Source organism: Metschnikowia bicuspidata, assembly GCF_001664035.1.
Source record: "Metschnikowia bicuspidata var. bicuspidata NRRL YB-4993 chromosome Unknown METBIscaffold_8, whole genome shotgun sequence".
In the NCBI taxonomy this organism is placed as follows: domain Eukaryota; kingdom Fungi; phylum Ascomycota; class Pichiomycetes; order Serinales; family Metschnikowiaceae; genus Metschnikowia; species Metschnikowia bicuspidata.
Window position 1 is genome coordinate 118,333 of NW_017387738.1, and position 24,475 is coordinate 142,807.

At 42.6% G+C, this 24,475-nt stretch overlaps 11 protein-coding genes across 11 annotated transcripts; 3 read left to right on the forward strand and 8 right to left on the reverse strand.

Annotated features, from left to right (window-relative positions):
- Nucleotides 1–67: 67 nt before the first annotated feature.
- On the reverse strand, nucleotides 68–2,857 carry METBIDRAFT_47287 (tetratricopeptide repeat-containing protein; the record flags this gene model as incomplete). Its single annotated transcript, XM_018858144.1, has 1 exon — nucleotides 68–2,857. The coding sequence occupies one exon, from the start codon at nucleotides 2,855–2,857 to the stop codon at nucleotides 68–70; it is 2,790 nt and encodes a 929-aa protein (XP_018709522.1).
- Nucleotides 2,858–3,000: 143 nt separating this feature from the next.
- Nucleotides 3,001–5,682, reverse strand: AKL1 (serine/threonine protein kinase; the record flags this gene model as incomplete). Its single annotated transcript, XM_018858426.1, has 3 exons — nucleotides 3,001–3,774; nucleotides 4,066–4,210; nucleotides 4,304–5,682. The coding sequence occupies 3 exons, from the start codon at nucleotides 5,680–5,682 to the stop codon at nucleotides 3,136–3,138; spliced, it is 2,163 nt and encodes a 720-aa protein (XP_018709523.1). The 3' UTR covers nucleotides 3,001–3,135.
- Nucleotides 5,683–5,890: 208 nt separating this feature from the next.
- Nucleotides 5,891–6,870, reverse strand: METBIDRAFT_33616 (origin recognition complex subunit 2). The gene has a single exon (XM_018856353.1). It carries the CDS (start codon nucleotides 6,810–6,812, stop codon nucleotides 5,925–5,927), a length of 888 nt encoding a protein of 295 aa, XP_018709524.1. The 5' UTR covers nucleotides 6,813–6,870; the 3' UTR covers nucleotides 5,891–5,924.
- A 1,388-nt stretch (nucleotides 6,871–8,258) lies between these two features.
- On the forward strand, nucleotides 8,259–8,999 carry RPC11 (DNA-directed RNA polymerase III core subunit). Its single transcript, XM_018855163.1, has one exon. The coding sequence runs from the start codon at nucleotides 8,616–8,618 to the stop codon at nucleotides 8,949–8,951; it is 336 nt and encodes a 111-aa protein (XP_018709525.1). The 5' UTR covers nucleotides 8,259–8,615; the 3' UTR covers nucleotides 8,952–8,999.
- Nucleotides 9,000–9,752: 753 nt separating this feature from the next.
- Nucleotides 9,753–11,084, reverse strand: PSO2 (Pso2p; the record flags this gene model as incomplete). The annotated part of the gene is made up of 2 exons (XM_018858187.1): nucleotides 9,753–10,688; nucleotides 10,746–11,084. Coding segments are annotated over 2 exons (1,275 nt in total), but the record flags the coding sequence as incomplete, so codon positions are not given.
- A 294-nt stretch (nucleotides 11,085–11,378) lies between these two features.
- Nucleotides 11,379–12,053, reverse strand: METBIDRAFT_47464 (N-acetylglucosaminyldiphosphodolichol N-acetylglucosaminyltransferase anchoring subunit; the record flags this gene model as incomplete). Its single annotated transcript, XM_018858169.1, has 1 exon — nucleotides 11,379–12,053. One exon carries the CDS (start codon nucleotides 12,051–12,053, stop codon nucleotides 11,379–11,381), a length of 675 nt encoding a protein of 224 aa, XP_018709527.1.
- A 329-nt stretch (nucleotides 12,054–12,382) lies between these two features.
- Nucleotides 12,383–13,408, reverse strand: METBIDRAFT_47483 (uncharacterized protein; the record flags this gene model as incomplete). Its single annotated transcript, XM_018858172.1, has 1 exon — nucleotides 12,383–13,408. The coding sequence occupies one exon, from the start codon at nucleotides 13,406–13,408 to the stop codon at nucleotides 12,383–12,385; it is 1,026 nt and encodes a 341-aa protein (XP_018709528.1).
- A 511-nt stretch (nucleotides 13,409–13,919) lies between these two features.
- Nucleotides 13,920–18,549, reverse strand: METBIDRAFT_33621 (tRNA methylation protein). The gene has a single exon (XM_018856354.1). It carries the CDS (start codon nucleotides 18,141–18,143, stop codon nucleotides 14,040–14,042), a length of 4,104 nt encoding a protein of 1,367 aa, XP_018709529.1. The 5' UTR covers nucleotides 18,144–18,549; the 3' UTR covers nucleotides 13,920–14,039.
- Nucleotides 18,550–18,640: 91 nt separating this feature from the next.
- On the forward strand, nucleotides 18,641–19,063 carry METBIDRAFT_33622 (uncharacterized protein). The gene has a single exon (XM_018856355.1). It carries the CDS (start codon nucleotides 18,757–18,759, stop codon nucleotides 18,964–18,966), a length of 210 nt encoding a protein of 69 aa, XP_018709530.1. The 5' UTR covers nucleotides 18,641–18,756; the 3' UTR covers nucleotides 18,967–19,063.
- A 448-nt stretch (nucleotides 19,064–19,511) lies between these two features.
- On the forward strand, nucleotides 19,512–22,058 carry RDH54 (DNA-dependent ATPase; the record flags this gene model as incomplete). Its single annotated transcript, XM_018858195.1, has 2 exons — nucleotides 19,512–19,841; nucleotides 19,905–22,058. 2 exons carry the CDS (start codon nucleotides 19,512–19,514, stop codon nucleotides 22,056–22,058), a joined length of 2,484 nt encoding a protein of 827 aa, XP_018709531.1.
- A 239-nt stretch (nucleotides 22,059–22,297) lies between these two features.
- On the reverse strand, nucleotides 22,298–23,974 carry METBIDRAFT_79960 (basic amino acid transporter; the record flags this gene model as incomplete). The annotated part of the gene is made up of 3 exons (XM_018859152.1): nucleotides 22,298–23,505; nucleotides 23,530–23,902; nucleotides 23,936–23,974. The coding sequence occupies 3 exons, from the start codon at nucleotides 23,972–23,974 to the stop codon at nucleotides 22,298–22,300; spliced, it is 1,620 nt and encodes a 539-aa protein (XP_018709532.1).
- Nucleotides 23,975–24,475: the final 501 nt, after the last annotated feature.

The following is a 24,475-nucleotide window of genomic DNA, read 5'->3' on the forward strand; positions in this document are numbered from 1 at the left end:
TTTCTAAGCCGGAATCATGCAAAATTTAAGAAGTCTTTAATTCTAGTACGTAGCATCGTCTTCCGATTTATACTTGCGCTAGATCCTCTTTCAAGGCAATCAATCTCTCCCAACCTTCGGAATCCTCCCACATGAGTTTACCCTTTGACATCAATGATCTAATGCTGCTTCTGGCCTTGTACTTCCAGTCTTTGCATACTACATCCCCAGCATCATGCTTTCCGGGAAGATCTCCAAACGATTCGTAAGCAGAGATGAGATCCGAACATGATTCGACAGCCTCATTCCACATAGCTTCATCTGTAGTCAATTCAGGTCGAAGTGATGTTGCGCGGTATGCCTTCTCGAAACTTTCCAAGGCAGTCCATGGCTTTCCTCTCCAAAGCTCAACTTTGCTGACTATTCTCCATAATCTAGCTGAGTGATTGATGACCGTTGGTAAGACTTCACACACCAAGTTTATACAAGATGATTGGAAATGTGTAAGTCGACCCTCCGTTGGATATGGCTCCTCGACAAGTATCTGAACCAAAGTTTCTATGACTGTTATATCAACTTTTACCTCGCTTCCGCTTTCTTTGCCAATTTCAATTAACTCTTTGGTAGCATGAAGCACCTCATTCCATTCACCCAATTTTGCAGCCACTGTGAGATAGTTCTCGAAGATCCTCCATGATCTTTTAGAACCTTCACCTTGCTGCAAAGCTCTTTTCAACGCAGTAAATGCTTGTCTGGTTTTGTCAAGTCTCAATAGAGCGCTAGCCAAGTTAGACCAAGCATGTGTTTGCGTGTCATCCAAAGAGACACATCTGGTGAAGGCTTCCGATGCCAATTCAAAATTTTGTCCCTCTAATCCACAACAGCCATAGAAAAACCAATTTTCGTAAGAAAGTGGACTAGCGCTCAAGCAATCTTGCATGTGAGAAATGGAGGTCTCGAGATCGCGTTGGAGTCCCGTATGAGTAGGAGGCTTGTAGTAAAATCTAGACAACGAAGCTTTCGCCTTGGCATACTTCCCAATGTCCCATGCCTTTTCCCATAGGGCAGGATCTTGCCTGATATCGCCCAAAATCGAAATGGCCCTTGAATCCTCAGGGTGAGTCCGAATACGCTCCTTCAAGAGCTTTTCTGCTTGGACTTCGTCATCAACTGCAGCATAACATAAAGCAGCCTCTGTCATCAAGTTTAACCGCTCATATATTTCAATCGCAGACTTTAACACTCCAAGTGACATATATTTCTCGGCGAGCTTTGAGTCCATGGTCCATTGTGCCATGAGAGGAAGCTGGTGAATAAATCTAAGACGAGATGACACCGCCGAAGACTCTGCCTCCTTTGAGTCTTGGGCTTGAGGGATCATTCGACTTTTAATGTTGACACCCACTTCTTCGACCAACGATGTCATCTGCAAAATACCTCTTTCAACGGTCCTTGCCTTGTTAGTTTCCAAAGAGGACCGCTCCCACAAAGTTCTGCCAAAAACCGTCCAATTGGTGGTTTTAGGTGTTGAAAACACTATTCTATTGACAATGGCCGAGAGTTCCTCTTCAACCATCGAGTTTCCGACCGGCGTGGTCTGTCTAATGGTTGTGAGTCTTAACAAAAGTTGGACATTGTCTAAGTCAGAAAGCGATGGTTGGTTATTTGGGTCCAACTCACGAAGATCAGCGGGGATTCCATCTGGGGTCATGGAAATGGGTAAGAGTCTTTTGCCCTCCTGAGTAAAATGTGAAACATTGTCTAGTCTTAATTTCTTTGTGTTAGGCTCCTCCTCTGGGGCAACATCTCCCAAAGACTCATATTGTGGCTTTTCCAAGAGTAAATCAGAGTTCAAGTCGAAGCTCTCGGGGGTGTGTTGCGCTTCAGAAGTAGTATAAATTCCCGCATCTTTACTTTTAGCAAGCAAGACCAAGGATGCCGTATGGAAAGTCTGGAACTTAGTTCTTTTAGCTTTGGCGCCAGTGAGCACAAATTGAAGCTGGGCGACGTCTGCTGCCTTGTGCAAAAAGGGTTCTGCGAGATGCTCAGTTTGAGCATGTATTCCGTTTCTGGCGCTTTCTAATAAGTACACTAAATGTACATGCCTACTCAATTCAGGGTCCTCCGCAGAGCTCAAAGCCTCAACCAAGTCAGCGTTCAAAAGAGAAGATGTCACAGATGCCAAAATATCAGACGGTTCTGAAAGTACAGAAAGATGAACTTGCAATGCCCTGGCCCTCCACCAAGAAAGAGAAGCATTTTCTGGGGAATGAAGAATTGCAAGTTTTTCGATTGTGTACAATGTGTCGGCAGTGACATCTTCGATGGAGACCGTGTGGTCAAGCTGTATCAAAGAGTGTTGCACGTGTTGAAGGTTCTCCAAAAGAACAAGAGAAAAAGCCAATAGTGTTGGCTCATGCATCAAGTCATACGCACATTTTCCTTCGATGCTCAACATGTTTACTGCATCTGCTTGCAAAGCGGAGTCTTCCACATTGGGAAACCACATGGTTTTCGCCGACACATCGCTTTGTGGACCTGTAAAGTTACACTGCACGAAGAGCTGGAGAAAAGTGATGGCAATGAGTTGGCACGAAATGGAGGGAAGCCTTTCGATCAAGAGATGTGCTAACTCGTCTAGCACTACTCGAAGACTCTTATGAGGGTACTGCGAAGTAATTTGAATAGCCTCTGTACCTTCTAAGACAGCGCCAAACTTCTCTTTGGCTAGCAAATGATCATAGTTGCCATGTAAGATCGTCAAAATCGTTGGTTCAAGTTCCAGTCCCGATTGCGATGAGACTTCATTAACATAGGCCGCTTTTTCTGCTGGGAGAAGTAGCAAGAGTTCCACCAAGGCACGTCTGAATTCGGACATCAGTGGTGTGAATGTATAACGATTCGAATGTGGAATTCTAGATTAGAGTCAAGAATAAGATTTAAACCACACAAGCATTTTTTTTACGCATTAGTAAGTTGATGCCTCAGTGCATGAATTTTCCAGACGCAAAATGCGCGATGCGGCTCAAGGTTCTGGTGCGTAATTAAAGCGCAAATGACTGTACCTTTCATATGCTAGGTTGTATTAAATATATTTAAAGTATTGCAGTCGTAAGTATTTGCAGAAACGACTGATTCGACCCCTCGTTCATGCTCTTAGTCCGATGAGCCCCCAAAAAACGAAAGCCTCTTCTTCCCGTCAGATTGGTACGTCTTACCTCGCCTATGATCACTATGCTTGCGTGACTTCTTCAAGGAATTTCGAATCGATACTCGATTCATTTCCGAATTTTGATTTTCATCATCTGAAGCAAAATCGATCACTTGCTCCTGGAAATTGATTGGTTGAGTCGGTATATCTGACAATCGCTTCCTGAAGGTTGGTTTGGGACCATCACTACCATCTAATCCCATGTCAATGAGTGAATTTTCAACAATCTTATGGGCTGGGTTCTTTCCGATCACTTCTCCATCTTCCTGCTTCACAACAATTTCTGGCTTGACTGAACCATTCATCTTACTCGAAAGATCACCAAGGTCAATAAGATCACACTCGGCGAGGTCATCTTTTACCTTTTCGAAATTAGATGCCAAACTGAGGCCACTCATCTCCTTTTGTAGCCCCGCATCCAAATCCTGCGACTTTTTGATGGTAACACCCGGCTTTGGACTACCTAGAGCTTTGCCCCATGGATTTGAGCTACCCCTTTTCGGCTCTGGCCTAGTCACATCTTGATGCAAGTTTTCGTACCGCCCACTAAGATCAAATTCTTTAGTGAGGTGATTCTGATTATTCTCATACCTTGTCTCAAGCGCAGATATCTCTTCTTCAAGGTTTTTCGGCTCAAGAACCACTTTTGAAGTCTCTGCCCTAGATTTTGGTAACACGAATGATGAAAGTTGTACAAGCTTCCTACGGTCATCAGTACCGTTAGCCTGTTGAAGTGGTTCAAGTAGTGGACCCTGGTATGGACTGCCCTTAACCGATAATGTAGATTTGTTTTGATTCAGCGAGTCATTCACATCTTCGCGCTTCGAAGATCTCGAGCCTGTACTCTTTGTTCTTTTAACAGACTCAGATCCGACTGCAAAGATCTCGTCTGCTAGTTTCTCGGCTTGATTGTCACGTTTTGGTTTTTCATCTTGCTTCCATGCTTCGACCAGTTCAAAATCTGTTCGACTATTCATTGCACCAACTACCGATGGTTCAGAAAGCTCGCGTGATTTAACGCTCTCCAATGCAGACTCGTACTCATTAATTTCCAAGCTTGACCTGGCCTTGTGCAGACTCGAAGGCATTTTTAATTCTGGACCATTACCTGACAAATTATGGTGAATATCCTCTAAAGACGGGTAGCGTTCGGCGATGTGGTCCAACTCGGGCAAGTCAACATCCAAATCCACGCTTTCGATTGAACTATCAGCGAGGTTTTCTTCGTTAGGTATCAGTTCTTTAGATGATGTTAGTTGTTCTGGAATCAATTGCACGTCTTTGTCTTTGATCACGTCGGGTTTGATTTGGATCGATCCCGCGATTTGATCAACCACAGGAATGGAGGTTTGGTCAGGTTTACTCGAGGAAATCGGGGTCTCATTATCCTTTCTATGAGCCGAATTTTCACGCGATAACCTCAGGATACTCACTCGCAGGGTGCTCTTCGAAAGACCTTTTTTCTGTTTGCTCAATTCGTAAGCCTTCTGTTGTTCTTGCTGCTCGAGATAAAATTGTTGTTGTTTAAGAAGTTGATTGTGCTTTTCTCTTTGCATTTCATAAAGTGCTTGAAAGTTGTATTCTTTGGCACCATAAAAGTCTTCCAAATCAAGATCATTGTAGTCTGTTCCCATCAACTTTGCCACGAGCATTAGGATTTGTACGATGTTGGGACGATATAACGGATTTTCTTGGAGCATAATTATTATGAGATTTTTCAAATCACCAGAATATACTGGTGCCAGTGGGAATTGAAATGATGCATGCAAGATAGCTATGTCACCGTTGGCTTCAAACGGGGTCGTGTAGTAGCAAAGCTTGTAAAGAAAGCAGCCAAGTGCCCATATGTCAGATCTCTCATCTATTGGAAGGCCACGGTATAAGTCAATCATCTCGGGCGATCTATATTGAGGAGTTGTATGGTAAAGGATATCGTTGCCTAACAATTGGAATTCATGCGGATGTTGAGCTGGTCTAATTGGGGAAGAAACGGAGCCAAAGTCACAGAGCTTAAAGCAGTTTTCCGCATCGATCAAAACATTTTCAATTTTGATGTCCCTATGAATGAGCTTGATTTTGTGCATTTCATAGACACCGATCGAGATGTCGAGCATGATCTTTAAAATCTCTGACTCCGAGAGCTTCTGTCTGATCCGGTCATTCATAAAGTCAAGCAAAGATTTATTGGGACACAACTCCATGAGTACCAAAACCTGATAGGAACCGTCGGCCAAACGTTCTGCATTAGAATCGAAGTACTTTACAATAGATCTGGCGTTTTTCAAGGTTTTCATGACATCTACTTCCTTCCGAAGAGTGTTGAGACCGTTCTTGTCAGGCACAAGCACTTGCTTCAAACATCCGATCTCGGATTCGCCTTCTGCGGGATCCATAATCACCTCATATATTTTCGAGAATCCACCTTCAGAAAGATATCTGACAACCTTCACATTGTGTGTTCCCACAATTAGCGTGGTACCCTCAGTAAGCATTACGGGTGCTGATATTGGGCGCAGATTCTTGAGCTTAGCTTTTTGTCAATGGCGGAGCCAATTGTAATTACGACGTGAAACGCCACGCCACTAATAACCAGTCGCCCCCCAATGAGGCTGAGACAAGGTAGTGCGCGCCACGCTTTTTGGGGGTAATGATTCGGGACCGCGCATGCTGTGACATACGTGATTGCTCATGCTCTCATTTCGCACCTAGAGAAAGATAGCAGTTTCATGGGCTGCTAATTTGCAAACTCCTCTCCAACAATCTTCTCCATCTCATCATATGTGAATGGTATGAAAACGATATCACCACCTGCTTTGCTTCTGGCTAGAGAGCACATTTTATGCTCCACGAACTCATGCAACATCGTATTGAAATTGGTTCGGTTACTAGCAATGTATTCTTGCACGCACTTATCGTAAGCATCCTGGAGATCGAGCCCTAGTTTTGGATTTCCACGAAGACCAGTCCGAGCAGATTTTGAGGCGGTCATCTCGACAATCTTCTCTAATTGCATCTTCAATAATATTTTGTAAAGATTCTTGGCGTTCGCTGTTAAAGACGTGAGCACATGTTTGACTCCCTTGGTGCCAACAAATTTTCTAGACTTGCCGACACTCAAGACATCTTTAAAAGACATTTCAACCCGATAGGCCTCATGTGTGGTCACCTCATGCCAGAGAAAGCTGAAGTTTTTGAAGCGATAGAGATCCCATAAAAGTCCCACATTGATGTGGTCTGTTGAGACCAAGAGCCACACATTGGGAAGCGACGCTAGCTGAGAGAGAAAAATCTGAGCCCTTTCTTCTCTAAACGGTTCCCCGTCTATGTTATGTATCACTAGAACGAGCTTTGGTTTGACGATGTTGTTCTTTTTGCTTTGGGTGACGTTTTTCTTTAGATATGACATCAAGAATGGAAATGCTTCAGATACGTGCTTTGGCATACGAAGACTTCCTCTTTCTTTGTCTTCTTCACTCACAACCACTGAGACAATATCATGTATGACTGACTTTAATTTTGTGCCAGGATTGTACCCGTTGATTACCATAACTCCAGGTAGTTGATCATCATCCTGGACATTCCTTGAGTACCATGTAGGAAAGTAGTCCTCAAGTAATTCCATAATAATGCTGATTTTGGATCCGACACCAAAAAAATTGAGATTATATCCCTGGCTTAGCTCCATACACCACTGGTGAAAATTTCCTCTTTGATGAACTCTCATTGCATCTTTCTCGTCTCTATGTATAAGTTGCCCAAGAGCTATCATTGGTCTGAATTCCTCGTAATCGAGCGACGGAGCATTGGCCGCAATTGAATTAGTCGATGGGCGGAATCTGAGACTGTGTTGTTCAAAATAGCCCTCACTTCCATCCAAAAAAAACGCTCTTTCGTCTGCAAGCCTTGCATTGGGGTCAAGCAACATAGCCACGTTAGGTAGATGCGTTCTCATGTATTTGCTATCCTTCGAGTTTCCGTCGTCGTCAATTTCAGGCAAAGGAAACGGGGTAAACTTTCTTGCTTCAGAATAGTCTTGTTCCGTGAGTGTTGGAGCGGGTCTTTTAATGCCACTTATAGTTGGTACCTCTACAAAAGAGCTCTGTCCCTTGTTCTCGAAATTGAGAGCTATAGGGTTGTTTGTGTTCACATTTTGTCCATCAAATTTCTTCGACTCAGGCGAAGCGGTAGCTGATTTCCCACTGAAAATTTCAAGACCATCCATTTGAAATATACTCACCACTTCTTTCGTGACATTTTCTTGTCTGCTCGGTCTCCCCTTTTTCGACCGCCTTTCTGGTGATCCTTTGCTGGGAGATGGAGAGCCAAATAAGTCTGGGCGTAGTCTCTTCTTCGGGGTCTGGGGCTTTCTTGGTGAACCGACTCGCTTTTTCGGAGACTGTGGAGGGCTCTTACTCACGTCAGGTTCTGGAATTGGCTCGAAGCCTTGTTCTATGAGCTTCGCATTATGTGCGTCGAATGCCAACTTTTCCTCTCGTTCCACTTCCCTCTGCTTTTCTTCTTCCTCCTTCTGCATTCTAAGCTGTCTCTCTTGTGCAATGCGTTTTATCTCCCTTGCCGCTTGCTCTTCCGCCTCTCTCTTCTTTTCAAGCTCTTGCTTCCTCGGACTTCTTCGAGGATTGAGATCAGCTGAAGTGGGCTTTTTCGGACTTTCTCCTTTTCTGGGGCGTCCTCTTCCTCTTTTTTTAGGAGTTGCAGGTTCCTCGAGGGATTCACTACTGACTTCAATGATGTCTTTGAGCTGGGGCTGGTTTTCTTCAAGTTGGTGGTATTCATCCTGGAAAGAGTCTTCCTCCAGCATTAATCTGGCAGACGGCCGTATCTTTCGACTCAGATTAGTGGCATGTTTACCATTGATTATAGGGTTGCTCAAAGTAGTTGATTCTCTACCCTCCGTAGGCAGAGAATGAGCAGTCTCGCCATGTGTCATATGCGGGGTAATTCAAGAACACGTATTTTGAGTAGTGAATTAGATCAATAGTCGTAATCACCAAAGAAGCCTCCACGTAAAACAATCTCAAGCGAGATCTTTGAAACGCGTTTTGGTCACGTGCGCATCAGGTCAAATTTATACAAAATTGAATTATTTTAGATACTGAGAAAGCCAAAGCTCGGATATGTATTTACGTAAGTTTTACCGAGTGATCTGAAGTTCCTAAAGAATAGTGTTTAGGCTTCTGTATGGCATCTTCTTGTTTTTTCAATCTTGTGATCAACGCCAACCTTGATATGCACATCTGAAAGTCACGTGTGCTCATCGTTTACTATTTTCCACTTTGTCTAGAACCGAAGACAACAAACTCCGCCTTCAAGCCGATACAAGGTCTTCCATCGCATATTTATCCTCCAAGCGTCACCCAAGCACATTAACCCGATTTAATCATATTCGATTGCTTTTACCAGGAACATGCTTTCATTTTGCCCATACTGTTCGAACATGCTTTTGATCTCGCCTGGAGATGACAATTGCAACAGTCTTTACTGTCCAACTTGCCCCTATGAATTTCTGGTAGCTGGAATTCAGATGTACGACAGAAAGGTGCTACCCAGAAAGGAAGTTGACGATGTGTTGGGTGGCGAAGGTGCTTGGGATAACGTTGACCAAACAACTGCGCAGTGCCCTATCGATTCATGTGGCAACGACAAAGCTTATTTCTTCCAGTTGCAGATCAGATCCGCAGATGAGCCAATGACGACGTTTTACAAATGTACCAAATGTTCTCATCAATGGAGAGAGAATTAAGTATGTGCCATCAAATTTCGCCCCATATTGCATCGTTTAGGTGTTGGTGTATTCCAAACTCATCAAGGATAAGAAATATTCGAAAACTGAACAGAATCACTCAAAATAACTCAATTGATTTTCGAGCCATGTTCCAGAAGCGCAGCCTGAGCTTTGTGTTTCAGCGACTGCCCGAGTTTCTATATTCCTTTTCAGTCGATAGTGAGGCAAACTTTGTCTTTTTCTCTTCAACTTTGCAGAATATTGTCGTTCTGGGGGCGATCCGAGTGAAGATATCCTGGATGAGTAGCGGTTAGAAGACAGGTGGCAAGACTTAAGCGTGTGTGTTTCCCAAAACAACCCATGTTTGGTTTTCTTAAAAATTCTTTTCTCACTCAGGCCCTCCGAATCTGGGGGCTTTTTCCGGGCGCCTTCGAGAAGATCAAAGGAGCTTTCGTAACTATCTGAATCATCATCACTTAGTTCTGCAAGAATTGAGGGAAGCCCACGGCTATATTTAGGAAAATGCAAATCCTGTTTATATTGCGGAAGGTCATGCTTCCTAAAGTAGAGCATCTGTTGTTCCCTGATAAATTTCTCAAAATTTGTGTTTCGCCTCCCTGCAACAATCTTTTGCAAACAGAAGTCTTTCTTTCTTCTTTGGAGATATTCGACATCCTCGGCAGTTCGATCTGCCTCAAAAAAGGGAATTCTGGCTACCTTTCTGAGACTAAGTAGAGCTAATCCACTAGAGGATGTCGTCTCAGATTGTGCCTCTCTTTGTCGCGTCAACTCCTCGATGAACATTTGCTCTCTGTCGCAATCCTCTATATTCCAACGGTTTATGGTTACGACGGGCCGATCTCTAATCTCTTGAGACGGCAAGCCATACATAGTAGCCATCATACTATCATAATTGAACTCCTGCCTGCTGCAAATGTCTCCAAATATTCGAGCCATTATAAACCCAGATGACCATACTTCTTGGGAATAAACGCATGGAAACACTTCTTGCGGTTTAAACATAGAAAGGAACTCTCTCACCTCACTATAAGATGAGTGTCTGGAAAAAAGAAGCTTGATTTTCAAAGGTAGAAGCTCGTTTTGTTTGAGGGGAAGAACCCAATGTCGTCCTAGGAACTCGTAGATTTTGTTACCAGCCTTCGTGACCTTAAGTAAATTTAAGTCCGTGGCTGAGGGAATAGATTCAATAGAGATAGGACAGCATATTCCAGTGTAATCTTTTATGTTGAAGTTAATGCATTGTTTTATTCTCACGATAGAAAAGTCTCCTTTCGGTGATGATCCCCCATAAAAAACTGGGCCCGTATTGAATGCTGTTGGTGGCAACATTGCTCGCCGTAGAATATTTCCGTTAATCCGGTCATATTGTGCAACCAAAAGCAATTTCTGCTTCAAGCTTGAGGCTTTCACAACTAATGAGCCACCAAAATAGCTAAGCACATAGGCCCAAGCTTGTTCAAAACCAAGTGTCGTGTCACAAAACTCAAACTTGATCTCTGGGTCGTTCTTTGGGTATTCTCGTAGCATTGAAATAGCAGTGTGTATTCCATTGAAGTTCGTGGGAATTTCAATATACGGTTCTCCTCTATAAGCAAAAGTAGAATCGAAATAGATGCAATTTAGTATTTTGTCGCCACTGGTATATGGAAACAATGCAGGGGACAAGCGTGCACTTTCACGCCACCAGCTCTCAGCCCGTATATCACCCGTACAAAGTACCGCCCGTGAGACCCGCTCACAATTGAAGCTTATGTTCTCAAAATCTTCCTGTTTATTTCTTGAACTTTCTACTTCTTCGACCAAGAACATACATGCGCCTAAGCAATGATACGCCTCTATCAAAGTTATATAGATCGCGTTGGCCGTGTCGTGGGGAGTCTCAAGGCGCGTTTTTACGTTGAATGGAACCCCTGTTATCAAATTGAGCAGGCCTTTGAGCCTGGAGTCTAAGGATAGAAGCAGTTTCGTCTCCTCCGAACAGTATACGATGCTAGTGAAGCTCTTGTTAGTGATGCCAGACAAATGGTCCGCATGACAATGAGTAAGAAGGAAGACCGACGCTGAAGTGTTGAACCTATCTACGCCGATATAAGGAAACTCTCGCAAGACTCCGTCGAAGGTGTTTGACATATTCTTTGTGTAACTATAAGGATGGCGATATGCTCACCTCTGATGAGATGAGACTTACTGATGGAGGTGGGTGCGAAATAAGTATAGCAAGACAAGCGTCACGACACGCGACATTGGATGGCACTTCATTTTCACCAGACATATGTGCAACTTTCATGGCTGTATTTTGGGGAAGGATGTTGACTATTTCAAGATTGTTATGTACTGCAGACCATTCTCCAGGAAGCTACCTCGAAACACATTATGCTCACAGTAGCAATTACAAGCGCCGGGGGTTCTTTCGCTGGACAGGGGTCAGATCAAAATGCCGTAATACTCCGCTCTTTGGTATTTAAATGCCAACGGGGCCCATTGAACAAGGAAGCGATTGGCTATGGGCATAATCAACCTGCCGCTAAGACTAAGATTGTGCACTCTGGCTAAGGACTCAATGTACACGATTTTTGTTTTGCATCCTCCGAATAGGCTCATAAAAAATAGGGTATATGCAATAGGCACACTAGTTCCTGGGCCATTTACAAGAAGGATATCCGGTTTTGGAAGAAGGCTGAGTTGCTGTACAGTAGAAAAGATGGACTTAATTGTGCTGAGAGTTGACAGGGCAAGCGACTCTCCTACCTTTCTAGCTCTATGGAGCTCTGCATAGTTCACGTTTTTGAAACTTCGAGTGGACTCCTCATACTTCTTTGCTTTCATGAGAGACGCCGCATCGCCCGAAGAAACAAGCCATGTGCGGTGGCATTGAGAGATGTCTGTGTTTTCGAGAAGACGGAGCATTTCTCCTGTGTGGCCACCAGAACCCAAGAAAATCATGAGGCTGGTGTCCACTGGTATGTCTGACTCAGAATGACTTTTCTGTTTTCGGCCATCTCGGAGTGCTGGGAGTACAGCTATTACGCGGATGAGACAAAGGCAAAGTGGCACTACGGCACATATAACCCATGCGCACAAGGCGTTTTCTGATGCCATTGACGCTGATATATGTTATGGCAAGCGCGTCTTGAGTTGGTGTAGGAACCTGTTGGGTATGGGGCAGTGTATGAGTGTAGAAAGTATACTTTGAACTTTATAAACCTATCTGGAGTCCGCCTCGCGGTTGGACACCTACCGTCGCGTATTATGTAGGCAGGCCATTCTCAAGAACCCACCCCCCGGGACTCAATTGGACACTCAATGGGCATGTTCATTCCTAGCTTTTGGAAAACAAATCAACTGACGAAGCTCCAGACATACCAGAACAAAACAGCAAGTGTACCCGGCATGAGTCACTTGATTCGCGGTCATACTTGCGCAGCACACTATATTTCGAAGTCCTCCGACATACTCTTGTATGATTTTTTTACGGTCGGCCCTGTTACTTTCAGAGGTGTGCCGCACTTGGAGCTACTCTTGGCCGAATCGCGTCTGCGGCCGCCGCGGCCCCCGGCTACGTCTTTGTCGGCCAATTGTTTCATGACTTTGTTGACCACAATAGCTATCTTGTTCTGCTCCTCTTTAGAATTGCCAAGATTCTTAGGCGCACCCCAACTTACTCTGACTGGTTCTTTTTTATCGAGTAGTAGTAGAGCTGCCGTCTTGGAACCTTTATGATGTCCATTAGTTTTCAAGTGTTGGGCGCAAGCTTCTGCCGAGCTCCGCTTGGCAAAAGATACGTACCCACAACGAGCCTGGTGTATAATCGTCACCAGGTCCAATGACCCGAATTTTTCGAAGAAGGACGTGATTGAATACTGTGGTGTATCAGCAGAAAACCCAAACACAAAGAACGACTTGATGGTTGTGTCTTCTGGTGAATCTATCGAGCCACCGAAAGGGAGCTTGGAGATTGTCTTGCTGAGGTCTTTGTTTGAAACCTCGAGCTCTTTTTGTTTGGGCCGAGAAACAGAGCGGCCAGACAATTTGCTCGATAAAGCTCCCAAAATCTTCTTAGCATTCTCACGCTTCTCTTCGGTGTTGGCACGTATGCCCTTACTCTGGTGTTCTAACTTATCGGCCATTATCGCATTCACCTCGGAATTTCTGGACAGGCTTTCTACCGCATATGGATTTTCCACACCTGCCATCTTCAAAGCAGCATCCCGTATATCAAGTGGAATCCCATGGTCAATGTCTACCATGCAAGATTGGCAGCAGTTGCGGGCTTGGGCGCACGTAGTACAAAGAATTGTTTTCTTCAGCTGCCTGTGTTCTCCGGCAAGACTCCATCGAAACACCGTAAAAGGTCGCGTACATATTTTGCACTGTTCGCCCAACAGCTGTCTTATCATTCGAACATGACCATTCAGACCTAAACATTGGTTGCAGAGAACAGGGACTTCCGACATTTGAAGTAAGTACACTAGGTGAGAAGCAAGATGAGTTGGCGATGACCTAGTCAATGTACCGGAAGAGCAGCTAAAGTCGTTGCACGAAAGAGCGCAAGACACCAGAAAAATTTGCGTTTAACTTCCCCAAATAGGAGCTAAGGGAAGCCGAATGTCTTTACGATATTATAGAGAGTGTCGAGTCAGTGAGCGCGACTCAAATGTGCAGATACAAGAATGATATTCGAAAATACTAAGTATTAATACTTAGTATTTTCGGGATCAAAGTAACAGATGAGATTGCAGTTTTTTATAGTGGCACGGTCAGGATAGAAAGAATAAGAGTCTTGAGTTGTTAGTAATAGTTCAGAAGACAAATTTGAAAAGGTTTATCAGTGTTAAAAAGCTCTGTATTTTTTTATCTACATGAGGTTTCAGGTGAAGAAATTCGTTGTTGTTAAATATGAATTCATCATTAAACCTGTTTGCTTCACATACCATTTGCATGAGTTGTTGGGGGAGAAAGTTGGAAGAAGAATTTTTTTATCGTTTATATAGTTCGCGGGAAAAGGTTACCCGCACCGTATTCAGCATGGGTGCAATTGCGAAAGGGCATCTTTATCTTGCTAGTCTGATCATTTGTACCGTTCAATTATATAAAGTATTGATTTTTCACAAGAACCTTTTTGAGCTCACGAATAGAAATCTGGTCTTTTTCGGAGCAAAGAAATTCAAAATGTAAAACCTTTCGAATAGCCGAATCCAAATGTACATTAAAAGTCCAAGTCGAAATAAGGGTTTCATTGGCTTTCACCGACTTCCAGACGGACAAAATACAACGAGATGCAGCTTCTTGTACGCGGGAATGAAATTTTTCCTCGTTTTCGACAAGTCGAACGAGGCTCTTGATAAAATCTCGATGTATCACCACTTCGTTACAGAAGAGATTTGACCTTTCGATCTCAAAAAGGCTATTACTGCGTTCAGACTCTAGGTTCCTCAAATTCAAGTTGATGCTGTTCTCCAACTCTTTAATGATCATCTCAAATGACTCATCGCTAAAATCCTGAACTAAGCGATCAAGAACGGTGGCCTTACTCGTTTCGGCGCACATGCCGTCAATGCTTGCCAATGCCCTTACATCTGATGAGTCGTCATTAAGTTTCTCGTAAATCAAATACCACAACTTTGCAGTGTTCGATCGTTTCGTCTCACGATCGAGAAGTACGTTCTTGCAAGCCATAACCGAATGTAGCCTACTTTCTTCAGGAAGCTCATCGACCGCAAACTTTGCAACTGAGTCGATGATATAACTTTCATCGAAAAGCGCCAGGCGAGATTCAAGAACCACGTGAAGTGTCTTCATGGAGTCGGTCCACTTAGCCATGAGATTCAAAGACTTCAGAATTTGCACTCCTGAAGTCACCAACAATTCCATACACCCAGTATTCACGTAATCCCAGGTACTATTATCATTAACCAAATCAAAAAAGACATTATGGATGTCCAGTGCCTTTTTGAATTGTTTGAGGTTTCTCTTCCAATAATTTATGACCGCAATCTGAGCTTCATAAAAGCCTGCGCTTGCATACTGTTTCGAAAGGTGTGAAACTTCCTCGAGATCCTGGCATGATTGTAAAACGGATGTGACTGCTTGCTCTAAAAACAATCTTTTTGGTCCATCCAACGTCCGCCTCTCTTCTGAGAGAATGTTTAGAATATATGACTTCAAAACTTCACAACTTTCAATAGAGACGTGATTTGTCGCAATCAAAAGTGCTGCTCTCAAGTTAACCCAGTCATGTTCGAGTTGTGCATTCATTAACCATTTTTCGACTAGAAGAACACACCGGTCCTTGTCCATTTGTGACACCCTTGTTGACTCTGTGAAGTCTCGTAGACACAACAACCTTCCATGTAATCCATTTCTCGAAACACTTTCGATAGTCATTAATTTCTTCATGATTTTGGAAGAGTTTTGGATATTTGTCATCATGCAGAGCAGTTTTGCGGCCATTTCACGAATCTTCCAGACCTTGTGGCTCAAAAATTTATCTATGATAATGTCGACAAACGAATCGAGTGTGTTGTCGTGTTCGGAAAATGCTTGTAGCCTCAGAAGAATCGATAAGACAAGAAATACATCATTTGCATTTTTTGATTCGCTGAGTTTATTCCATAGCATGCTCTTGAGCCCTGAATACTTGCTGAAAAAAAGTGACGCACTTTTTAAATCTCCCAATTTCTGTGATCCAAAGAGCTTCTCTTGTAGGACAGTGAACAACATTACGGCCCCGTTTTTTATTGCCCATGCAGAATGATCCAAATTTATCAAAGATATTTCCAACGCTTTTTCGAGATAACCCAGAGCTGCATTTGTCAAGTTTGAATCCCGGAAAATGTGTCTCATGCAGTTGAACGCATGTACCTGTGGGAGATCATTTTTCTCGTCCTCAAGTGGTGTGTACTCTATTTGAGCGACTCTAAAAAGCTCCGAGAATGTAGCTTCGACAAAAGCCTGTAGTTTCTGACGGTCAGTAATACAGGAGTTCAAAATAGCGGTGAGCAAAAATGGCAATCCTGCAGATCTTCTGGTGATAAGTTGCTCCTTTGTTTCCAAAAGTTTTAAGTTCGTCTGCAACCAAAGTAAAGGTTTGTCGTCGAGGTCAGTTTGATAACATAGCTCACAGGCTTTTACGAAAGTTGGGTATATGGCAGAGAATGTCCCTCTATGTGACAAACTGCTCAACTGTTCCATAAGAATATCGCAAATGTTTAAATAGACAGCCTGGTTTAAGACATTCCATTTGTTGGATGCATTAAGGGTCATGATATTTTTTAATAGGAATGAATTCTCCTTAACAGTTCTCCAGGCCTTAGAATCATATTCCTCTTCAATTTCTGAGGCCGGTAGAGTCATTTGTGGCTTTATTATATGCCACATTTGAAGCGATGTGTGCAACAATGAGGCAATAATTGGACTCAATTTTTGTGAATGTAGCTCAAAGAACTTCGGAGAAATCAAAGCCAAAATTTCACTAATAGCAGTAAAGTGGCCATGAATTGGGAATTCAGACTCTAGCGCAGTGTTCATCCTTGAAAGTACCATGTGCAAGCAGTCGAAAACACTATCATCACTCCCGTGTTTCATATATATTTGAGTGATGGTTTTGATGACCTGAGCACCACCGTCACTTTGCCTTCCTTTGAGAGAAGACAATAGTGACATGGTATTCTCCGCAATTTCTTCGCAATAAACGAGCTCAAAGATTTCTATTGGACAATAACAGAGCACGTAGGAGCATTTTTGTCTTACATCGTCATAGTTGTTGGTGACAAACCTCAACAAAGTCCCCGTTAACTCTTTGGTGAAGATTTCAAAGATATTCAGCCGCAGTTTCACATCCTTTTTCAAGCCTCTTTGCACTCCATCAAATTCGTATTCGACAAAAAACTTTAAGAAATCTGTCGATAATGCTAGCTGTGAATAGGAGGAGTCAGGCACGATTTGAGAGGATATAAATCCAAATATTATTTGAAGTCTTGACTTAAGAGATTGAACATCTCGCTCTAGCATCATATCTGATTTCTTAGAAAGACGTTTTTCTTGAGTTATGATAAATTCTCTGCAATTGAGAAATACTCTTCTCATCAAAGAGTGAAAATCACTTCGAGACTCGGCTGTTGTGCTTTCCTTAAAGAATATGTTTAGTATTAAAGGATCCAGAAATATATTGAGAGCATATTCTGGAGGACCTTTTGTTGCAGACACTGAAGAGCAAACCAAGGCAAGCGAGTCACGGCGACATACTTCATCGCGATGTTTCAATAAGGATGATAAGTCTTTTTCAGTCAATGCCTTGGACGCAACAGGGTCATTTTTTGGTGAGATTATGTAAGCGCAATTAAGCAATGGTAGCATGAGTATACGCCACTCGTGTGAGTCTGTCTCTATATTGAGCGATTTCACCCAACCAATAAACTCACTTGGGCATGATCTGAAGAGCTTTGGAAGGAGGTGATTAATGACATTTAATCTTTCATTCTCAGTATGGAGGGATCTTTCGACAAGAGGAGACCATGCGCAGATGTACTTCTGCGTGTCGCTTTTTGGATTGTACAAATGCGTGTAAAATGATGCAAAAGTTTTGCTGACTGAATTTGCTAGAGCTGGGGACCGAATCATTTTCATACATTTCTCCGGCAAGGATCCATATTGCCCGCAAAGTGCAGTAACGGCGTCATCTACCTCCTTCAAGAAAACTTCTGAGATATTAAAAAAGCTTTTCTGTGTCGATGGAATTGACATGATCAGCTCTGTGAGCTGAGTTGTCAAAGGCGAGTTCTTGTCTGATAAGCAAACGTGGTTGACAAATTGCAATAATTTCGTTAAAAGACCAGATGCAGCGTTCGAAAATGGGCCGTTTCCTGATTCGTATACCTGACAAACGTAGTTGAACAAATGTACCAAATGTGCAGTCAATTGGGGAAGGCAAAATCTCAGCAACAATCTTGGATCTAGCTTCAATAATTGCAAGCCTCGAGTGAACCAGATTGTCATGGTATCAAGTCCTACTACCGACCGCTTCTCTGATGAATCATCATCTGTCAAAGCCGTCAAAATGTCTGAGAAAGCAGCGATAAAAGCAGAGATATCATGGATATTGCCGGCTTTTGTTGATATAAGATTTTCTTTATAACTTTCAAAAAGAAAAGGATGTGGGCTCTCCATCATATCATTTTTGGTGTTCAACATGGGTACCGCCCTTCAGTCCAAATAAGAGACTTGTCGCAAGCCAAATGGGCATCGCATGTCCCGGGTGCGAAAAAGATGAGCGACCCAGTCTCTAGAGTAAATAGAAGCAGGAACCCCGTTTACCTTATTTCATGGGCAAATGAACAACAAATATTCTCCGATGGGCTCCTTGTGCTGAAACGTTTTTTGGCAATTAATGTGTCAGAATTTTCGAAATTTTGAAAACAAGTGGACTTTTCTCAAGAAAGCAATTGGGCATCGACATATTCCATCTGTAAGAGTGATATGAAAGACTAGCAGCTGCTTCGTAGTGTATGAAGAGTGTGTAACGACATAAAGTAACATTTCAAAGCAATAAACACCTCAATTAGTATTTTTTCGTCATTCGCTGAACTGCTTATTTTCAGTTTGGACTTCGGCCTAAAGGTGTGCTTGTTGTCGCCGCGCGGAAATGGAGTCTATCTCACTTCCCGCGGTCCGAAAAAACCCTCACTCGATTAACTACAGATAGCACAACCAAATTACCTTGCCATCAACAAGTCACCAGTAAAACAGCCGGGCTCAAACACTGCCGTTGCTTCCCCCCAAACAAAATTCGCACTATTCTCCCATAATGGCCCAAGCTTCACAAAATAAACTATGGAATTTATACTATCATCACTTTCCCTTCTATATGTTGACAGGGCCCGAGGGTGCCTTCTTGCATCTTTTCATCATCTCGTTTCTTTCATTTGTGGTATATGGTTTGTATAGCGTTATCCCAACGTATGTCCCCTTCTTGATCTCAAGAAGTTACTACTATTTGACGGGTGGAGACTATTAGGTATTTTGTATAGGTCGGTTAATATTATGGTTTGTTCACAGTCCTTGTATGATTGCTTCCGTAAAGCTTCGTCACATCAACCGTCGGAAACAAAGATGAATTACAGACCTTTTTTTCCTTCGTAATTTGGAGCCGGAACTAAACTTTTCCATTTTTCTGTCTTCAACAAGGGTATTTGGACTCAATCTTGCTCCTCGTTCAAATCTGTATTTGGCTTGAGATCGACGCCAGTCGCGTCTCGCCCTTCTCCTACGCCTTTGTTTGATATGTACAAAAAACCCAATGCCCCGTTCAAGCCTCCGAGACCAATAGGTGCTGGCCTGAATGCCTCTGTAGCCGAATCTTCTGGTGATAAAAACCAACTTTTTGTCCCTGACTCAGATTTTCAGGAAACCGAGTCGTCCCAAAATCGGCCATTCAAAGACACAGAATCGCAGCAAAAGCACACTATAAAACACCAAAAACCAGCATTGAAACGCGTCAAGCGGAACCCTGCACTTCTCAGACGCGTTGGGTCTCAAGAAAAGGCATCATTTGATGGATTTATGCAAAATTTTCCTTCGAGTCCACCCAATTCATCCGGAGCAAACTCGACGTCGGATGTGCAAGAGCAACTGCCGACGTCAGAGAAGAGATATTACACTGTGCAGTGGCGCAAACGAAGCAACAAAAAAAACAAGTCCTGGGAAGGTGATGGATTTATTGTGGCTTCGGACACGGGTCTCGCCCTAAGGATTCAGATGCCCGATGAGTCCTATAAGCTCGTGAGCCGTACCAAGAACACAACTTTAGAGGGTATCATATCCATTGGAGTATATGAGATTGAAATTGACTGTGAAACTACTAGAGAATGTCTCTTTGGTACCAGTAACACTGTAAACAGCAACCTTGTTCCACCCCATACAATCCACGATCCGCCTTCAACGGTCGCCTTCAAGAATCACGCTGTGAGAAATAGTTTTGCCTCTCCATCAAAAGAAGATGAGGCTAAAGAATTGGAGGCTATAGAGGCTGAAGCTAAAGAAGTGGCTGGAAGTTTTGATATAAATAAAATGCCTTCGCCACCTGAGTTGCCGATTGATTCTTTTGCGCTTCCCTCCTTGAATATTCCACACTCAAAACAAGTACTCGTGGATAAAAGATTAACAAAATACCTACGTCGCCATCAGAAAGAAGGCGTGGCATTCCTTTACGAATGTCTCATGGGAATGCGCAACGTAAATCAATATGGTGCCTTGTTGGCAGATGAGATGGGCCTTGGAAAAACATTGATGACGATCACACTCATTTGGACTCTTCTTAAACAGTCGCCAATTCCGAACGATAAAAACGTTATCAATAAAGTTCTAATTTGCTGTCCAGTCAGTCTAATTGAGAACTGGCGCAAAGAGTTCGGAAAATGGCTTGATCTTAACCGTATTGGTATCTTGGCATTAAGCAATAAAAGCCAATCTGCCGCCAAGGACAAACAAGCTATTATAAACTTTGGGAGAACAAAAGTATACCAAGTGTTGATAATGAATTACGAGAAAGTTCTTGCTTGCTCCAGTGAATTGTCCACTGTAAATGTCGATCTCTTGGTTTGTGATGAGGGACATAGACTTAAAAGCTCAGCGAACAAAGTCCTTAAATTCTTGAATGGCTTGTCAGTCCTGAGGCGTCTCGTGCTTACGGGAACTCCTATTCAGAACGATTTGAATGAATTTTTTAACGTCGCAAATTTTATAAACCCTGGTCTCTTGGGAACAGTGGCTGAGTTTCAGAAAAATTTTCTAAAACCAATTTTGAGGGCTAGAGACGTCAATTGCTACGACTCAAATATTGCTCAAGAAGGAAAGGAGAAATCCAACGCATTAATTGAGATCACAAAGTCTTTCACAATCCGGAGAACAAAGGCAGTCATAGAAGAATACTTAACCGCAAAGACTGACCTACTTCTTTTCTGTCCGCCATCGCATCTTCAAAAAAGGCTATTTCAATTCGTGATAGACTCGATGGGCTTCAAGTCGCTCATCAGCTCGGGAAGTCGAGAAGTATTGCCAATCATCAATCTCCTTCGAAAAATTTGTAATTCACCATCGCTTCTAGCCAAAGACTCTTTTTACAAATCTTTGATCGAAAGAAATTCGCAAGTCCCCTCGGATATCACACCCTCTGCGTTGGCTAGTAGAACAACGGGGAGTAAGATCAATATTGCTATCCCACTATTGATACAATTCAGGAATGCTGAAGAGAGTGTTGTTTTGGTGTCCAATTACACACAAACTCTTGATCTTTTGGAGCGCGTTCTTCTGAAGCTAAATTTTCTGTATTCTCGGTTGGATGGATCGACGCCACTGGCTACTAGAGACAGCCTCGTGACATCTTTCAACAGATCCAAAAAATGCGAGGTTTTTCTTCTATCTGCCAAAGCAGGAGGAGTTGGGCTAAACCTTATTGGAGCTTCGAGATTGATTCTCTTTGACAATGATTGGAATCCTCTGGTAGATTTACAAGCAATGGCTCGTATTCACAGAGATGGACAACAAAAGCCTGTTTTCATATACCGTCTCTTTACAACAGGCTCAATAGATGAGAAAATTTTTCAGCGCCAGCTCATGAAAAACAATTTGAGCGACATGTTTATGGATGACAGTGTCGAATCAACTCTGAATATTTTTGATTACGATGATTTACGTGATTTATTCACTGTTGTGGATTCCAATTGCAATACTCATGACCTAATTGGCTGTGACTGTTTCGGTCTTGGAAATGATATTCATTCACCTCAGCCCGAACCGCAAAATAAATTATCAGGACCTGACTTGTCTTCCCAGAATTGTTTATCTGATTCCTTGCCAGCACATCGTACATCTTCATCTGGCTTTTTGAGTGCATTGGAATATAAAGAGTTGGATCAAACTAGCACTGTCAAAAAGCAAACAATAAGGTCGGCTCTTTCACAATATAGGCATTTCGATCCACAGAAGTTTCATGATCAGATGAATACAGGTGATGAAATTCTCAATTCGATAATTCCAAAAGCGCAAGGTGATCTCACATACGTTTTTACCCACAAAAAATTGAGTGCCAACAACAGCCTGTCGGTGTAACACTGGTTTCACTTTAGATACTTCGTGCACTAGCTATCCATCACCTCGAAAAGTTTTGCAGAATTATTGTCTGAAGGATCCTTTTGAATAAAATAAAACTATATGTGTATGTACAAGAATTGGTGTTTTATGCACTAATTGAGTGTCAAGAAAGGGATATATTCTCTTCATCGGGAAAGTATGTTTGTGTATCTGATTTAGAAGCGTTAGATTTGGTGTGCTCAATTTTTGATCCGACATCATTCTCTGTCTTCTCCCTTTGTTGGTTCGAAGCTCTTGGTAATTTCTTGTTCGTGATAAATGACCCCGCCCACAGAAATGGCAGCAAAAGCAAAATTCATGTAAAAAACATTTCTAATAGCTTTCATTACTTGCTCTTTGACGAAAGCCCTTGTTTCAGGTGTCATTCCTTGAATAATATCGGACGAAGAAGTGATCGATTTTAAGTCATAATGAGAGAGCTCTGTAATCACACTTTGCGGTTGAGATTTCAAGGCAACACCAATTTCGTTGTTGAATGATACGCCATAGACTGCGTCTGCAAGAGCTCCCGAAAACGCTCCACCAAAAGAACGCAAAAAGTTGATTAGAGTAGTTGCCAAGATAACACCACCCGGTGTTTTTGGTGCAGTTATTTGACCAGCCATCATTGCAGATTGCATTTGAGACCCAACACCAACACCTGTGCAGATCAATAGTCCGATCTTTTGGGACGAGCTAGAATTCACCTCTAGTAAAGTGATTAGTCCACAGCCAATGAAGCCGAACATCACTCCAAAAATTGCCACTGGCTTAACTAAAGTTGTCTTCTTCACAAACAAACCAGATCCAATAGAAAAAACAACCACTGCAATTATAAGAGGTAGCAAATCAATACCCGATTGCCAAGCAGAAGCGTCATGAATGACCTGAAAGTATATCGACAAGTACAAAACGCTCGCAATAAAGTAACCAAATGTTCCAAACAATTGCACAGACGCAGCGAATGTTGGCCATGCTAATACAACATCTGCTGGAATAAGAGGATGCTTTGAAAAGAGAAAATTCCAAATGCAAAATGTTATTGTCAAAAGACCGCCAAGAACAAAACAGCTAATCACAGCCGCTGAGTCCCAGGAGTGCAGACTATCGGCACCAAAGGTCAATGCCAAAAGTACCAACACTAAGCTTGAAGCCACTAAAATAACCCCCAAATAGTCTATGAGGACGAGTTTCTCTGAAATTTTGGTTTTTGTCTTGGGAGGGTTAAAGACCAAAACAAACACAACCAACGCAACAGCACCAATTGGTAAGTTAATGTAAAAACACCATCTCCAAGAGACATTAGTGGTGAATGCACCTCCAACCAATGGACCAACAACCGAAGCAACCGCGAAAGTAGTACCAAGAATGGCGATTCCCATGGGTCTTCTGTGTATTGGAAACACCTCCGTGATGACAATAAACACTTAAGTCTGGATGCCTCCTCCACCAACACCAGCAAGTACTCTGCCTCCGATGAGGACATTCATGCTATTGGATAGAGCGCACATTAGAGAACCAGCTTCAAAAAGAACAATTGACGCGACCATGGCGGACTTCCTGCCAAATATAATAGCTAGTTTACCCCAGACCAATACAAGAACGGACATTGAAATAAGAAATCCGGACGTTAGCCAACCAATTTTGTCTGTGGCATTAAATTTGTTACCCACGGTCGATAAGAGTGTGGTGACAATAAGTTGATCCAAGGCAAACAAAAACATGCAAAGAAAAAGTGAAAGAACACACAAAGCCAACTTCACTCCTGTCAAATAAAAATCTTCTCTTCGGGTTCCATCTCCAGCATCGGCTTCAATAAAAATCTGAGAGTCATTTAGTGTGGATCTTAAGTCTACCTGGTCTGTTGCCGAAGTTGCTGATAAAAGATCAGACATTATTTTATTTTATCAATATCGACAAAAAACGGTAGAAAGAAAAGTTGAGATAAAACTCCACTCTTATATGGAGTGCTTGGATAGGTGGCAATAGATGCATGTAAACTTTTAAATACATTTGCAGCTCGTGTCATTCGGTCTCCGCTTCCGTTTCACTTCCCAGCACCTCCGGTGACATATCAATGCATGCCCTGCATATTTTGGAATATATCAATCAATCAGAACAGAAATTCCAAGATTTGGGTGGAGATATATTGAACTCTTTTGTATTGTATTTGCATCAATCTAAACAAAATTTAAACCACTCGAATTAAAGTTCTCTTGTAAGTCGATTGTTTTTTTACCGTTATCGCCTCGGGAAATGAAAAGCCGTGTGAAAGCTCCGAGACGGACAGAACCAATTTAGGTAATCTCCGCGTCTCTTATTATTCTCCGCTGCATGGCAGTGCGGATTTTTATTCTTGTTTTTAAGGGATGGGTAATATTTCAGCTGTCAAGAGT